General features: G+C 36.3%; 1 protein-coding gene across 6 annotated transcripts; it reads left to right on the forward strand.

The window, feature by feature from the left end:
- The first annotated feature begins 5,881 nt into the window (after window positions 1–5,881).
- On the forward strand, window positions 5,882–18,188 carry LOC104102004 (inorganic pyrophosphatase TTM1). 6 transcript variants are annotated; one of them, XM_009609585.4, is made up of 13 exons: window positions 5,882–6,175; window positions 6,606–6,650; window positions 9,110–9,465; window positions 12,055–12,154; window positions 12,993–13,188; window positions 13,301–13,414; window positions 13,525–13,698; window positions 14,570–14,764; window positions 15,510–15,632; window positions 15,693–15,814; window positions 15,984–16,107; window positions 17,165–17,437; window positions 17,798–18,188. In XM_009609585.4, the coding sequence occupies exons 3-13, from the start codon at window positions 9,126–9,128 to the stop codon at window positions 18,017–18,019; spliced, it is 1,983 nt and encodes a 660-aa protein (XP_009607880.1). In that variant the 5' UTR covers window positions 5,882–6,175; window positions 6,606–6,650; window positions 9,110–9,125; the 3' UTR covers window positions 18,020–18,188. The 6 variants fall into 6 exon arrangements, with proteins under 6 accessions (XP_009607880.1, XP_009607874.1, XP_009607877.1 ...); XM_009609579.4 differs by having other exon boundaries at window positions 5,884–6,175; window positions 12,040–12,154; XM_009609582.4 differs by having other exon boundaries at window positions 5,884–6,169; window positions 12,040–12,154.
- The last annotated feature ends 265 nt before the right edge of the window (window positions 18,189–18,453 follow it).

Raw genomic sequence — 18,453 nt, forward strand, 5'->3', positions numbered from 1 at the left:
ACTGAGCAAATTCCTACTCCATGAACATTACATCCTTTGCGAACAACCACTCAATTATTTTATGATTCCCATATACCCATAGAGTGTAATACAACCCGTATCCAGAAATTCCTTTACTCGAGTCATCCTCGATCTCGACCTCTGCAAGTCATAATTGATTCACCAGTATACCTCGAACCAAAACCAATACGACATATAACCGTGCAAACAACTCGTCGATAGCAGACTCCCCCACTTGGCTCAAAGCCATAGAACAAAACAGTCGATAACATCACGATACCCATACTCTATTACTGCCAGAATCCCGCACTGAAATTCAACTAAATCCTTCGCAAGCCCATGTAACACAAACCTTATAATACCTCAAATCGTCTACAAATCTCGCATTCACCCTTGTAATAGTCAGGCCAACATCCACAAGCGATCCAAACTCAAAAACATATAGCATTCACTGGTAAAAGAGAATTCTCTACAAAACATCATAAGGACCACACAACCTCATGACACCTCGCAGGAGATAACCCGCCTGCTCCGCCTCAAACCGATATCTCTCTATACCTTTCCATAGTCACGACTACTACGCAATCACTTAATCTTCTTAATTCTGAACTCATCAACAAGGCATAGAATCTACTTCACTCCACAACTAAACAACATGAGAGATCCCTCATCACACCCAAAACTCGAGACCATACGCCAAATCAAGCAGAAATCAAGCACCACATAGTCCTTGCTACATCCCAAGTAAACTCTTCTAGTCACATTCGAACATTCTGAACACATTTTGCAGTCTCATCATACTCACCCCATAGTCATCCAATCACAAATTCCTCTAACAGGGACACCACCGGATATATAAGTCCCAAAAACACGTGCTCACACAACCGAAACTTCCGTGCTCAAGCCACCATCAAAACTCGGCCTCAAGTCCTCCAGACTGGCCCATGCCAAAATCATATCTTGTACCTCAACCATGTAATCACAAGCCGTCGGTGCACAACCGATACCGAGCGCTCACATGCGCATACGAATGCGTGGAAGGAATTCAAAGAGTTACGCTTCAAGCTGAATTAATGTCGCACGATAAGAAAAGAAAGATGAGAAGTATATCCTAAATGTCTTGTAGCCTCTCGAAGATAGGTATGGACGTCATCATACCGATCCGCAAGACTCTACTAGATACTTGCTCATGACTTGTAGAACCTATAAACCTAGAGCTCTGATACCACCTTGTCACGACCCAAAATCTGACTAGTCTTGATGACATCTAACCCAACCTGCTAGGTAAGCCAATTAACCATTAACCAATTCCCATAATAATTAATGAAGCAATTAAGTAAAGAAATATCTGAATCTAATATATTCCGCAAGAACTGGTAGTACAAATCACGAGCTTCTAAGAATAGAGTTTACAAAGCGAAAATGAAATAAATACATAGTCTGTTTGAATAGTACATAAACAGAGTTTCACATATCTAAAGCTACCACGAACAAGAGGCAACTACAGCCGGGACGCAGGTACATCTTCAATACAACTCCCATCGAACACAGCAATATTAGCCGCCAACATTTGCACGCAAGGTGCAGAAGTGTAGTATGAGTACAACCGATCCTATGTATTCAATAAGTAACAAACCTAACCTCAGGTTGAAAGTAGTGACGAGCTAACAGAAAGGTCGGGGCCAATACCAATATTCTACAACAGTTCATAACAGCATAGTACACGTAACAAAAGAGTATCTCAGAAATAAAAGGCTCAATCCGTTCACAGTTCCAGAAAAATAGGCATTTCTTTTCAAGTATCTTAGTGAAAATCCAAATCTTTTACCTAAACAGCCAAAATACGAGTAAGTTTGAAAACTGTGATTTTTCCCAAAAACTCCTTTCAACAAATAGTAAGATGTTTCATTTTCAGATAGCATGAGGAATGTACTTCTCTATGCCTATATGTCAAGTTACAGGTAAAATCATAAATGTCCCCAAAACTGGGTAGCAGAAGGAAATGCACCTCTATGCATGTATCTCAAGTACGCATGTCAAATGCAATGCATCCCGATGATGAGCTCATGTACTCACGCTCTCAGGGTACTCAATCTCAATGTCTCGCATTCTCTCTCACTATGCTCAGCACACTCAATCACTCAGCGTTGTACAATACTCGTTGCGGCGTGCAGCCCGATCCCTGTTTATAGTCGACTGCGCTCACTGGGGGTGTGCAGACTCTGGAGGGGCTCCTTCAGCCCAAGCGCTATATTGTTGCGGCGTGCAGCCCGATCTAATATATATATATATATATATATATATATATATATATATATATATATATATATATATATATATAGTCCGAAGGCTCGTTGCGGCGTGCAACCCGATCCATATAAAATATAATCAATATAATATGCTGTGGCGTGCAGCTCGATCCCAAAATGTCACTGTCACTCTCACTCAGGCCCTCGGCCTCACTCAGTCATCAATATCTCCAGTCTCTCTCACGAGTTCACAATGTCATGAAACTAACCTGACAACAATGATATGACGTGTCAATAAATGCTATCTGAGACTGAGATATGGTATGAATGCATGAATATGACTGAGTACGAAATATCAATAAAATAAGTGAGATGATAGTAAGAAACGACCACTATGGGTCCAAACAATATCGGCATAATGCCCAAACATGATATCTAGCATGATTGACAGCATAACTACTTTATCACATGGTGAAAATACGGATATCAACAAAGTAGGACCACTATACAGTGCCATGGAAATAACAGAGTCCAAATTCACATGGTGCACGCCCACACGCCAGTCACCTAGCATGTGCGTCACCTCAATACTAATCACATAACACGTATTTCGGGGTTTCATACCTTCAACATCAAGATTAGAAGAGTTACTTACCTCGAACTAGCTAATACCAATGCCGAGCAAGCCAAACGATGCTCCAAAGATACCATCCCGCACGTTCCGACCTCTAAACGGCTCGAAATTAACCAAAAATAACTCAAATACATCAAACAATGCTAAAGGAACCAATCCCGATCGAAAAACATCAAATCTTGAATCAAAAGCCCAAAATCGGCCAAAAGCCCAAGTCGGGCCTGCACCTCAAAATCCGACAATCCATTCATTTATGAGTCCAACCACACTAATTTCACTCAAATCCGACTCCAATTCGATGTTCAAACTCAAAAATTCATATTATGAAACTTTAGGCCAAAACCCCCAATTTTCCCTTTAAAATTCACAATCCAATTACCAAAAACGAAGATAGATTCATGAAATATAACCAAAACTGAGTAGAGAACACTTATCCCAATTTATATGGTGAAAATTGCTTCAAGAATCGCCTCAATCCGAGCACCATAGCTCCCAAAATGATAAAATAGCTGAAACCCCCGAAATGAGATTTAATATAATCTGCCCAACTATTACACTTCGCGAACGCGGACAATTCCACGCGTTCGCATAGAACAAATGCCCACCAACTGAAATTTCTCTTTCGCGAACGCAGTACCACAGACACGAACGCGATGAACAAACTCCTAGAGCTACGCGATCGCATACCACATTTCGCGATCGCGAAGAACAAACGCGTGACATCCTTAGGACTTCCTTCCTACTACACGAATGCATCACCAGGCTTGCGAACGCACTGAACAAATGCCTCATCCTACGCGAACGCGACTCTGGACTCGCGAACGTGATGAACAATCCTACTCAGTCACCCAACAACCCTACGCGATCGCATTCTATACTCCGCGGTCGCAATTAAGGAAACCAGAAGCCCAGAATTCTGCAGAACCATCAATGCAAATATGAAGGAAAATAGCCCGAAATCAATCCGCAACACGCCCAAGCCCCTCAGGACCCCGTCCAAACATACCAACAAGTCCCATAACATAATACGGACCTACTCGATGCCTCAAAACACACAAAACAATATCGAAACGACGAATCACACCTCAATTCGAATTCAATGAACTTTGAAGCTTCAACTTACACAACTGGTGCCGAAACCTATCAAATCACGTCCGATTGACCTCAAATTTTGTACACAAGTCACATTCAATATTACGGACCTGCTCCAACTTCCGGAATCGGAATCCGACCCCAATATCAAAAAGTTCACTTCCGTTCAAACTTTTCAAAAATTTCACTTTCGCAATTTTGAGCCAAATTTGACCACGGACCTCTAAATCACAATTCGAACGCGCTCCTAAATCCAAAATCACCCACCAGAGCTAACAGAACCATCAAAATTCCAATCCGAGGTCAAATGCTAAAAAGTCAAACTTGGTCAACTCTTTCAAATTTAAAGCTCCCTAGTTGAGAATCATTCTTCCAAATCAGTCCCGTATAACATGAAAACCAACACCAACGATTCACACGAATCACAATACATCATACGGAGCTACTCACGCCCGTAAACTACCTAGCGAAGTGCAAATGCTCAAAACGACTGGTTGGGTCATTACAAGTAGCAGCTTACAAGTAGCTTGCAGTAGCATCTTACACAACAGCTTGCAGTAGCATCTTACACAACAACTTCCTTTCTTCAATAAATATAGGAGATTTCAGTTCATTATGTACATCAGTTTGAAATTGAATAATATATCAGTTTCTCTCTATATTTGTCTTTACTTTATGATCTTTATTTTATAACACGGACCCTTTTATCCTTTTCCTTTTTTGTTCCGGAGAGTAATTTTAATTTGGCCCCTCAAGGACAATACGTCCTGTCTATTTCCTATTTGGTCCTGAAATTTTATTTCAGTGTTTTACATAATCTCGGTCTTTGTGAATGTTAGTATTAAGTAAGTTTTCTCGCGCAAATAAGAAAATATTTCAACCTGGTTAAAAAAATAAAAGAATTTATTTAGTAAAAAAAAATATTTATTGAGTAAATATTATTCCATTGATCCTAATGTATATGAGGGTATTTTACTCGACATGAAATTTAAGAAAGACATGAAGATTTTTTGAAACTTGTGATCTAAAATAAATCATAAAAAATTATCTTTATAAATCAAATCTTAAGGGTAAATAAAAATATTTAAATTAAATTATTACTAATATAGATGTGGCATTCAGTTTTGAACTAACTAAAAATGAAACATCACATGAATTAGTACTGAGGGAGTATTAATTTGCGATAAAGCTTATTTAAGAAAACAATCAATGACTTTTCAAAAATTAATAAGTTGATGATCATTTGAGAAATTCGAAAATCTAGTGGATGACGTACTATGTCACATTTTTGGAATCGCATAAAGTTAATTTTTCTGCTGAAATAATTTTTTAGGAATATTTGATTAAGTTGGATGGTTGTATTGTTACAAAAAATTCAGAAGTAACTTATTACGTATGTTATTTCCTGAACTTTGATAGTTATTTAAGTAATGAACTCATTAGGTTTGTTAATGGCAATAAACTTTTAGGGTAATTTAATTAATTGCATTGACATAATTAATCTTAATATAAAATAATATATTGTTTGGTTGGTCACATTAGAAAAATAATTACCATATAACTATTGCACCATTTTTATTGGAAGCATTAGATAACACCCTTTATATTATGCAAAATTTTGTATATTTATTTCTAAGAATATGTATATCACAATATAAAAACTAAACTACTTCGAGACAAAAGTACCATTATAAAGTAAGTAGTTTATATACGTAATAAGTCAACAATCCCTTCATCATAATTGTTGCAGAATTCATCCATTATAATTTTTTCATAACTAGTACCACATAGTACTACTAACTAGTACTAGTATTTATTATGAACCAAACGACCCCTAATCGATTCTACGCAACGATACGGCCTACGGTTTTCTTTTTCTTTCCCTCCTTTTTCTCATCTTTATCTAAGGAGTCCACATGTTTCTTTCCCCCCTGTCCTACAGCGACGGCCGAAAACAAAATATCTAACAAACTCAGTAACTTCCCGAGTTAAAACCCAACCGCAGTCCAGTCCACCACGTTGTCTTCTTCTCTTTGCTATATTCTTCTTCCCGTTCAGTTCACTTAGACATCATAAAAAACCCAGATTCTTGCTTCTTTCGGACACCACTCTATTACTTGTCTTCTTACTTGATCAGAGGTATAAGGATTTGCCGGAACTCACACAATTACCTCTGCATAGAAGTTCTCTCAAGGTCAAGGTCTGTAATTCACGTTTTTGGCATAAATTGTTTGGTTTTGCATGCAGTTCCAAATTATTTGGGTTTTGATTGAATTTGTGATTGAGCCTTCTGTTATCTCAAAGTTGTTCTTTCTGGTGAATCTTTGAAATTAGTACTTCACTTTATCAACTAACAGCAACAATTAAATCGTACGGATTCTTTCACGTTGCCTGCTTGAATGTCGATAATCTTGAAATTCGTCGGCGGTTGACTAAAATTTATATAGTGATTATATTCATCATGAGTAGTTTCTTTTTGGAACGCTTGTGTGAAAAAGCACAGTCCTTCGTTCATATTTCCTCTTTTTTTTTTTTCGCTTTCTTGCTATCAGATACTATACTGTATAATTTTGGAGGCATTCTTCCTCCTCCCCTTTAGATATTCAATTTCAGTTTCCTTTATTTTTCAGGACCTCCTTTGCCGTTTAAATCATTTGATTGTGCTCTTAAGTAAGGTAACTAGCTTGAACTCTTATTGGAAATCTATTCAGAGAAATTATTGTTTCTCTCATTCAGAGTTCTTTCTCACTTTTACTTCTTAGGGTTAATTTGACTAATTTTGAGTGCTAACATCAGTTGCTTATTAATTTGCTCATTTGAATACTTTTAGATATTTATAAACTATAGAAAAATTACTCTAAATTGCGATTCTTTTCATATCAAAATGACATTAGAATATTAGTTATCTATTAATTTCGCGTCAATCCCAAATTAGTGAGGTTGGCTTGTATCCATCTTCGAAGATGCGTCATAGTTAAATTATTTTTACGCCGTCAGCCTACTACAACCTTTCCTTTAACTAGTGTCGGGACCTGCAAAACACTTTGCGACATAGTGGAGTTAGAAAAACAATATGTTTTTGAAAATTTTAAGTCAAGGATCATTTTGGTTTACTATGGGGATGCAAAATGCAACGACCATCTTGCGATAGAGTGAGTGGCCAATTAGTGGTGTGGTATGCGCTGTTGGAGTATCTCCAATTTTGTGAACTGCAAGCTGCGGAGTGAGATGTAAAGTCGTCGTTGTTGTTATTTGTTGTAAAATGCATTAGGTCAACCTCTTTGTTCATGATTAGATGATACTAGCATGTATTCTTCCTACACACGCGTGTGCACGTATATGCTTTTTCTCTATTGTTGAGACCTCATTTTCTCATGATCAGCAAGGGCAGAGCTACAATAGTGAATGTGGGTTCGGGCGAACCCAGTGACTTTTTCTCAAACCCTGTATTTGCACTGAAAAATTTATTGAAAGGATATAAACATACAACGGCGAACCCTGTAACGAAAAGGCTTTGGGTTTAATGGCAAGAGTTCTGGGCTCAGAGACAACTCATACGGACCACGCGGGTTCGATACTGCCCAGAAGCATTGCAATATTTACTCATTTTAACTACGTTATTCCCATAAATGGGGTTTGGGGAGGGTAGTGTGTACGCAGACCTTACCCCTACCTTAAAAAGATAGAGAGGTTGTTTCCGAAAACTTATTACTAAGGCCCAAAAAAAAAGACAAAAGCTCCAAAACAGCCCCAGCTGTCCTTTACTTCTTTGAGAGAGTTATTCCCCAATCAAAATCAAAAGAAAAGTGAGGGAAAGAGTTAAGGTTTTTAAAGTTTTTGTCATATTTTTCTTTAAGGTCAATAGTACCAACTAGTCCTATTTTTCTTCAAGGTCCATCCCTGCTATTCCATGTTCTTTTATTTGTTTGCCTTTCTTTTATCTTTTGATTTTTTAAGTAATAAATGTTACTTGATTTTAAAATATTTGATTCCAAAGGCTGAATTTTTCATTTCGACTTTTTATATTTTTATTTATCTGCTTCCCCTAAAATCTTAGACCCACCTCTTAATTTTTCTCAGCTTTGCCACGTGAATATGATTTGTGTATCAATTGGAAGGTGGACCATATATTTTGTTCTTTTCCATTACTTATAAATTTTTATTATATTTATATATGGCTTCAAAAGTTTCATTGACAAACACTAAGCGATTTAAATTCTTCACCTCTTTTATTTTTATTTATTTTATTGTGCAAATACAAATTAAAGTGAGATATTCAATTTGTAATGGTTGACTACAAAATAGTTTTTTTTAAATAAAAAAAATTATTTTTTATAGCAATATTTGTTTAGGCTAGAAAAGGATGTGGACATTAAGCTGGTGAGAGAACTTTGCATCATCTGATAATCTTCTTCATATATTAGCAAAAAGAAAAAAGGAAAGTAGAAAAGCTTTTCTATGCATCTAGTATTCATTATTCAGTGAACTTTTGGAACAAATATTCACGAGATATGGAGACTTGTTTTTTTGCTTAAATGATATTTTCTTTGGCTACTGCAATGGTAGAAAGAACTTTTACTTTTATGAAGTTTTGCATTGATGATAACTTTTTGAATGATTGTTTATTTTTTTATATAGAGAAGAAAATGTTGAAACTTAAAGACCTACCTAATGATGTGATCATTTTTTATTTTTCAAAACATGACAAGTCGTCAAGTGCAATTATAACGATAATGTTTATAGTCATATATTGTGTTAAGTGGTGGTTACTTTTTAACTATATATTAAATATTAGTACTCGTTTCTTAGTGTTATAATTGTGTATATTAGTTTGAGGTCGCGGTCATGTCTTAAAAATCTGAACCCATACACTTAAAATCCTGACTCCGCCTCTGAATTGATCAGTATCCTTTCAAGAAATGATACTTTTACCTGATATCTGCGGAAATTAATTTTTTGTTTAAAGCATGCCAAACAAATACAGAACTTGAAACTTTTCTTTGCGAATGAAACTCTCTTGCAGATGATGTCATATATCTTGTTCCCCCTAAAAGACGTTCAGGGGGCCATAGACTACCATAATGTTTTGATTGCTGTTTTAATTTAAATTCCTTATTTGCATCTTAATTTGCAGAATTTTGAGCTATTTAATGGCCCAGGATACTCTTTCAAGTGCCGATTCACCTCGAAGAAGGTCTGGCCTATTAAGAGATCAAGTTCAATTGGTAAAAAGAAGCAACTCTGCTCGTTATGAGATAGTCCCAATTCAAGATCAATTATCATTTGAGAAGGGTTTCTTTATAGTTATCCGTGCATGCCAGTTGTTGGTTCAGAAGAATGAAGGAATTGTACTGGTGGGAGTTGCTGGTCCTTCAGGGGCCGGAAAGACTGTGTTCACAGAAAAGATCCTGAATGTTATGCCTAGTATTGCTATCATAAACATGGACAACTACAATGATCCCAGTCGTATCATTGATGGAAACTTCGACGGTAGTCTTGCTTTCGGTCTTTCTGATAGGTTATTACATGAGATAATTTTGTTGATGTCTATGATTTATTCTTATAGCGACCTTATGTAGCATTTGTTTGATTATTTGCATCATCTTCACATAGCAACCTGCAGACTTCTCTTAGTGTGGGATATGTTGATATCATTCCATATGGAGAAGGAGATTGCAAACACTAGGATTTAAATGATATATTTGGAAAGAAATCATAGAGAAGCATGCACAAACTCTCTGTTTCACAGAAAATTGAATTGGGGATATATATCTAATACACTTATTACGTGTTTCTACTTTACCACTCCTTTACCGAAGAGAGAAAATTTTGAGAGATTATTCTGATTGTAATTCTCGTTTTGTTAACTTGGTTGCCTTGAAAGTAATTAAAGTACTAATATAGGAGAGTTTGTTACCATCCAAGTCATCCATCTGGATACATCTTCCTGAGCATAGATGTCCTTACGGAGCAACTAACAAATTGTAATCACAAAGTATAACGGTCGAGAAGTGTGAATTCTTCTAAGAATGATTATTGCACGGGCATTGTCTTTACCCATCTTCTACTATCTTCATAGAAGCATGCATAGCAGCATCTTAAAAATCAAATAAGCTTTGAGGAAATATTCTTCTATATATCAGAAGGGAAACATTGTGCATCTATTTATCATAGTTTCTTCCTTTACTCTGATAAAGTTTTTCCAACTTCTATCATCTACAATAGATAAGACATGGTGACTTTTATTTTTTTGAAACCAAGACATGGTGACTTTATTTTGGATTAGTGATTATATAATAAAACCATACCCTTGAGGAGAATAATCTGAGCTGAATATCTTGTTGGCGAAAGCTTTTATGAAATTTCCTAGTAAAATAACGCTCACCCAGTAATCAGTCCGAGTGAATTATTTTAGTCTGTACTACCAATTAGAAAAGCCAGAAATCTCGAGATCGGTTGATTACACTGTTAGGGAGTCCACACTGAGAACATAGAAACTGTTTCCATTTAGGGTTAAGGAATACAGCATTTATTTTCCATGACCCATAGCTTGCCCAAGGCTTTGGTCTAGTGGAAGAGTGCAACACGTGATGGGTGGGTGTTAGGTGCACGTCACGGGTTTTAAATCATGCCGCATATGAAAGCCTAGTATTTAAGTGTAGAAGGATAGAGGGGCGGGCTCATTCTCCACCGAGTTCTGAATCGTGCACTACTGACCCCTTGGAGATTTCTCTGTTATTAAAAAAAGGAAAAAGAAAAGAAAAAAAACTAGCAGTTTTAACACTTCTCTAAATTCATCCCTGATCTAAATGTATATATGCATATGCACATGAAAGATGAAGACATCATTGAACAAATACTTTGTACGATTCATTAAAGCACACTGCTAAGGCGAAGTATATATCTATGCCAAAGAATGTAGCTTAAACCCTTTATATCTCGCTGCTACTACTTCATCTAAAAGTTAAAGCTGGCAAAGAAGGGAGCCATTTATTTATTTATTTTAGGCCTGCAGCAGTATGGCTGATTGATATCTCCTGACTTTACATGGCATTCTTGATTTATGAATCTTTTAAAAGTCAAATCATAATAAGAATATTCAGGCTGCATTTGCAGCTGGTTAATGTGATAATGAATGATAAGAGTAAAATTCTAACAAGGAATACTATTTTCATAGCTAGAGCAAGACCACTGTTAGTATAAGGAAAATATTGAAAATGCAAAAGTATCTAGTCTTCTTGAATTAATGAATAAATATTGGGTGCTAGCCAGTTTCTTAATTTGCAAATCTTATTGCTCCTTTCTTTCACGGATGATTGATGTGTACAGCTGTCACCTCTCCTTAATTTAGGTTTTCAGTTTGTTCATTTTTATGTGAAGACTGTTCATGAGTCTAAACCTCTCTGGATTCTATGGTGCTGAGTTTGGGAACCAATTATCATCATCAAATAAATGTTGCTAGAAGTTTTGGAATTTGTCTCATAAGTGAAATTATGTCACGGTATGCAACCCCTAATGCTTTTTGCACATCTTTATCAGGAAGGAAATAACAGACGAGTTTCTTGGTTTAACTTTTTTCAGCTGACGGAAAGTTAAGAACTAGAGTTTTAAAATCATTGATTATAAACAACTCTTGAAAAATCTTGATATATAGCTTTGTATATCAGGCTCACAAGGCCTTGTGCATAAGGTGTTCCTGTAGAATACCACAAAGGATCATAGAAGAAAACAATGCACTTATTTTTGAAACGAAAACCTAGAATTGACATCTACCTTGCATTTTGAATGTGTGTTTTTGCTATAAAGAATAAAGAGTGCAATTTGATTGAGTGTTCTTGCATTTTGAGATGTTACTCCCAGCATGTGGTCTTGCGGAAATGGTTAGGCCATATTTTACTGTTTTGGATCATTTCAGCACTCAGCATAGTCGGTTTTATTCTGCTTTAGTTTTTAATGTTCTTTTGCCACCTTATTACCGAGGAGAGTAGAAGCTATGCTGTGACTAATGATTGAATTTAAGTGAAGATTTTCTATTACTTTTATCTCCTGGTATTGTTGAAACAGATCCACGCTTGACAGACTATGAGACTTTGCTCGAGAATATACATGGGCTGAAAGCGGGGAAGCCTGTTCAAGTTCCTATATACGATTTTAAATCTAGCTCTCGCGTGGGTTATAGGTCAGTTGTCTTCTCTTCACTATTTCTGCTAGCCCGTTGTTTACTTTTCCTGACAACACACTGCTTTTTCTATGGATCCCTCTCTTTCTTCACGTTCTTTTTCCTCTTTAGATTGTTCCTTGGTGCTAGGATTTTCTTCTTTTTCTTGTGTATACGTTGGAGTTCAAGGAGAGGGATTGAAGAAAAATACTTGTCGTGCAGGGGTAGGAGGTTTCTGCGGTGGGGTTTACCCAAAAATATATTCGTACTGCTCATTAACCACTTTTTTATTTGAAAGACATTAAGACGTCTATTTTCTTTCTACTGTTTGTATGTAACATTTGATTGAAGCCTATGAATGACATTGCACATCATTCTTAATCTAGACCTTCATAATGTCCATTAACTTTTTGAGCGAAGTTCTGCTCATCATTTATCTGATTTACTGGTGAAGAAGACAGGGAGTTGTGATTTGTGAAACAGCCATCCCGATCCCCCCACGCCCCACGTGGTTTTTAGTTACATTCATGACCTGATATATACACAATCGAACGAGTTTGTGTATACACAGAGATCTTAATAGAAGATCAACAAGAGGAATATAAAGAGCTAATAGTATATGTTCAGAGAGAGAAGAGGAAACAAGAAAAGAATGGTGTAAAGAGGGGAGAGATTCAGAGAGACCTATCTAAATACAATTAAGAGCTTTACCTAGCTGACATTAATGGAAGAACATCTGAAATTTATAATCAAGAACCGGTTCCATACAAAATGTTTTATTTTTTTACTTGCCAATGTAAAACACACGTTTTCTACTTCTTTCTGATCCCATTACTTTTTCTGACCATTGATTTGACAGAACACTTGAAGCTCCAAGCTCTCGAATTGTTATAATTGAAGGGATATATGCTTTGGGTGAAAAATTGAGGCCATTACTAGATCTCCGTGTGTCTGTCACTGGTGGAGTGCACTTTGACTTAGTGAAACGGGTTCTCAGGGACATTCAACGTGCTGGACAAGAGCCCGAGGAGATAATCCAACAAATCTCGGAAACGGTTCCGTTTCTGTTGTTTTAATAATATATTGCAAGACATATCTGTTTCAAATTTTTTTATACATTTAGTTTGGCAACCAAGTACAATAAACCTTATGTCATTCTTCCAATAGGTGTATCCTATGTACAAAGCCTTTATTGAGCCTGATCTACAGACAGCTCATATCAAAATTATCAACAAGTTTAACCCGTTCGCTGGATTTCAGAACCCAACATATGTTTTAAAGGTCTAACATTTTGACTTTTCTCTTTACGTTCCATTTGAATTGTGACTACAAGGTTACTTGTGAACTGCAAGCACAACTTTTGGGACTGATGCGCTCTAAATATATTACAGTCAACAAAAACTGTGACTGTAGACCAGATCAAGGCTGTGTTTCCAAATGAACACAAGGAAATTACAGAGGAAACTTATGATATTTATCTCCTACCTCCTGGTGAAGATCCTGAAGCTTGCCAATCATATCTTAGGATGAGGAACAAGGATGGAAAGTACACTCTTATGTTTGAGGTGTGACCGATAAATTCCTTGTTTACATGCCGAGCATATCAGTTAGTAATAGTTGGACTACTTGTCACCTTTTTTTGTCCTGTCCCATATCAGATGGTAAATTTGCCTGATATTGGTTAAGCTACTTGGATCCTTCATATGATCTATTTGATTGCGATTGCATATATTCCATTAGTGAAGTAGCAAGAATGCTGTCAGCATGTACTGCCGGTCATTTACTGTATGCTGAATGAACTACCTTTTAAATTCTAGGTTTTAATGGTTATAGAGCTCGCTGGAGAAATCTGTCCTTAGTTGTCCCATATCATACAGACAGAAGAAATATAGCAATCAATCTAATACAGATTAAGGCTTTTTAAGTAGAATCCTACTGTTCTGTCATAGATATGTGGACGCTAAACCATAGAATACAGTCTATTGTGTGACTAACTTCATTTTAACATTTTGATGATATGACACATCATAATCTAATCTCTCTCCATCTTGGTCTATTTGCATCTTGTCTTCCCCTGATAGAGCATTCCTGCACCTTGTTTTTACGATGAAAACAAGATGTTGTAGTATCAAAATCGTTGATAAATCAGATCTTATTTGTCATTCTAATGTGGATGACATCTGACTCACTTACAAGGAAGATACCTCGAAGGAGAATCCAAGTTCACCTGTCACCAAAACTCAAATGCTGCGCTTCAGCTTGTTATTCTGCTTTCTACATAAATGAGCAGTCAAGAACTTTCAACTTTGGAATTTATTTCTGTGTTACCAATTTTGGGTACATTATTGGTATCTATTGAATTCTTAAAGGTATTGTGCGGAATGTCAAGAAATAGTAATCTTGTATCATCTGAGGATTTTCATGTTCTTCTTTCAGGAATGGGTGACAGATAGTCCTTTCATTATATCACCAAGAATCACCTTTGAGGTCAGTGTACGACTTCTTGGTGGTTTGATGGCATTAGGATATTCAATTGCGACCATTTTGAAAAGGAGCAGCCACATCTTCTCTGATGACAAGGTTTGTGTGAAAACAGATTGGTTGGAGCAACTTAATCGTCGGTATGTTCAGGTATGACAGTCACAAATTACTTAGTCGCCCTTATCTTATTTTGATTTAATTTCTTTTAAATGTTTGGAATCATGATTTGCAATATAGAATTTATTTATTCTTTTTTATTTTTTTGTCTTTTTATCTGTCTCCTGTATTGAGCATTTGGGTTTATTTTATTTCATCTGGAATTCAGGTAAAGATATGTGTCATTGACCCCCTAAAGAATCTCTGTAAGGCTTTACCCAGCCAATGCATAGACTTAGAATGCGGCTAGGCCGTGAGTAAGTGAATGTTTTGAGACTTGGCATGGCACAATCGACTGACCTTTCATTTTATTAATCTACTGGAAGAATCATTGATTTCTGGGGTTGAGACAATTGTAAGGATTGTATTTGGGAGAAATATCCTGTCTGGATACTTGCTCGCTCATCAGTCATCACTATCATTTGAGTGTTTACCTTAAATTTTTTGTTTTTATTTAATAAATTATAAACGTGACATGAAGCATGCTGAAAATGAAGAAAAGGAGGAAGAGGAGTTCCCTAAAACTTCAGTTGAAGAAGTTTAACAAATATCAATGAAGAAGAAAATTTTATGGAGCTATTTTCTGGTGAATATGTGAGTTCAGTTTTAAATTTCCAAATTGCTGACGACTTAAGGAAAAATGTGAAGTCTATTAGAAATGAATTTCCTCTTCCTCAGTTCTGTCATTTGTTGGCTTGAAGTTAATTGCTATTATTATTTCCATTTTTTTCTTATGAAGGTGCAAGGAAGAGATCGATTATATGTAAAATTTATTGCTGACTCTCTGGGTTTGGATGCTTCATATATTCCTCGCACTTACATTGAACAAATTCAGCTGGAGAAGCTTTTAAACGATGTTATGGTAAGAGCAATTTTAACTAAATACAAACTTTTCCAATGTTCCTGGTTCTGAGTATTACAGACTGTGCAGGCATTGCCAGACGATCTGAAGACAAAGCTGAGCATAGACGATGATTTGGTCTCAAGCCCTAGAGAAGCTTTATCCCGAGCCTCGGCAGATAGGAGAACAAAGTTTCTTAATCGGTAGGTCATAGGCTAAATTATTATCTTAACTACTGCTCAAAGTAGTCTATACGTATTGCACCATTATTTAGATGTTTTTATCCTGTCCGGAAACAACCACCACCTACTTATTTCTGCAAAAGTCATGGACTGAAAAAATCTTCATCTGTTCGCCTGTAACTATTGGCAGTGGTATCCCACATACATACTCAATTCAACGAGAAAAACACCTGTCCAAGCTGACAAAACTTGCGGTTAATAGTAGAAGATATGATGGAAGAATCCCAGATTCTCCAGCACCAGTGGCTAACCAGGTAACTTTTCTGAGAAATAAGTTTAGGTTTTTGTGAGAATTTAATGTCTCCACTATTTTGGTTACAGATTGAAGGCATTTTTGGTGCGTGAACTGATTTCCAGTTTTTTCTCTTGGTGTTCTGTGAAATTTCTTTTAGAAAATATTTTCCCTATTTTGGGGCATTTATTTGACATAAATTGCAAAAAGTTTAGCCCTAGTATAATATTTTACTCCAAGAAAAGGAGAAAGAGTTTCATTTACTTCTGAACACCATTGATTGACTCTTAATTGTTTTTATCGACACTCAAGAATATATTCACCCTTTCCTACTCTTTCCTCTTAGCGACTTCCACCATGATTCACAGCCCAACCATTGATCAAAGTTATAGGCTTTCAATTTTTTTTATAATTTAAATATTCCTTATATTAGAATGGTGTAACTCGAATCAACATAACCTTTGGAAAAATTTCATATCAGCAGAAGGAAGTGAGTCCTCCATTAGGAGGTAAAGAGGTACTCAGTTGGATTTTGTGGTTTTGAGAATCACCAGAGTAAACTGACTTTATAGCTTTAGAAAAGCAAGCCAAATGATGATCTCCTGGCAACCCTGGGCACTGGTGGCTGGAAACGCCTGCAAAAAACTGATGGATCCCTTTTATAGTCATGTAGAACAGCAAGAGAGTTTATTTTATGATTTACAATTGTTCATATATATAGATGTATAAAAAGCATATTTGGTTTGTTTTTATCTTGATAAGGGACTTTTATTCAAGTCCTATAAGTCTTTTTATTAGTCATACAAGGATCCATTCGTTTTGCAAAAAGATAGTTCGTGACGTCTATATGGAGAACTTGGTGCTGGAGTCTTTACCAGCAAAGAGAACTGAAAAATAAAGTTACTGTGCACCGGAAATAGTATATTGCATATACTGTTTTTCCTTTTCCATCTTTCTGCTTAATTTCATCATTTCTTATACACCAGAAGAGTAGTTAATTGTTATGCTGAACTGTTTGTAATTTCTTAATCTTGCATTTTCCTGTTCTCTCTCGATCACTCAAGAAATGCTTTTTTCAGGGAGTTGTTTCTCAACTTTCAGAACAAATTTCCACGCTGACTGAGCGAATGGATGAGTTTACATCTCGGATGGAAGAGCTAAACTCAAAAATATCTGTCAATAAAATTTCTGCCAGCCAACAAAATTTGGCAGTGCATGCTGAGGCTTGCAATGGATCTGCACCCACTTCTCTTTTTGTGGCTGGGTTAGGCAATGGCTCACTGACTGGTTCTCTTTTACCTCATTCATCGTCTGCTTCCCAATTGGCAAGGGAATCTTCTCTTATGGAAGAGGTATTTTAAGATTATCTTCTGCTCATCTTTGACACTATGCAGAGACAAAAGGAGGTGGCGTGGGTACTTTGGTATACTTTCTAAGCCAATTGTTGTCCAAATCTTGCCTTTTGATCTATTTGACCAACTTTTAGAGTAAACTCGATTGAGGAATAATTCATCATTTGAAAATAATACTTACTAGAGATGCACTGAAAGTTAATGACTTATGTTTCCAAGTACTAAAAGATTCTCTAACAAGAACCATAATCCAAGTTTAACGGAATTGTCTCAAGAAGATCGGGAAAATGGACAATTTGGGACTGAGGGGGTAGTCAATTTAGACAATTATGCTTCTGATGCAAACCATCTTGCGAGCAGGTACTTCTCATTGGGAGATCACAGCGTCAGATCATGCACCAGATAGACAATCTGAGCAATATCCTCCGTGAACTCAATGGAGAAAGATCTCGCCAAGGAAGAATGGATAGGACCGAAGGAATGGCTGAAGTTGTTGAATCAATTGGTGTTCCTCTGCTTCTTACTCTTGCTATTGGCGGTGTAGGTATCTTCTTGTTCAGGACCTTGTCATCTCAAAAATAACATATTCAGCTAATGCTACTGAAACAGTGAACTCGAAGATGTACATATATTAAGAGAAAATTTTAGCATAAATGTATATATTTTTAGCCTTGTTATCTTTGAAGAACCACAAATACATGACAGGATGAAATAAATTCTCTTGCAGATGGAGAGAGTATTTCTTCTTGGATGATTAGTGTAATGATATAGTAGGGCTTGTATTGGTGCTATTGCTATATCCTTGTTTAGGATGCTTGTTCAAATGTTTATCTTGTCCTTGTACCTGAGATAGCTCATGCTATTTTATCTGCTCAGACTGACTTCATGATTTAAAGAAAAAAAGGTTATCAATTAAATAACAATAATAGTAATAATTAGTTTTTAGGTCCTTTTGATAGGAAATTCTCATTTTTTTATTTATTTATTTTTATTTTTGTAAAAAAGATGAACTTTTT

This window comes from Nicotiana tomentosiformis, chromosome 3 (assembly GCF_000390325.3).
Source record: "Nicotiana tomentosiformis chromosome 3, ASM39032v3, whole genome shotgun sequence".
NCBI lineage: Eukaryota > Viridiplantae > Streptophyta > Magnoliopsida > Solanales > Solanaceae > Nicotiana > Nicotiana tomentosiformis.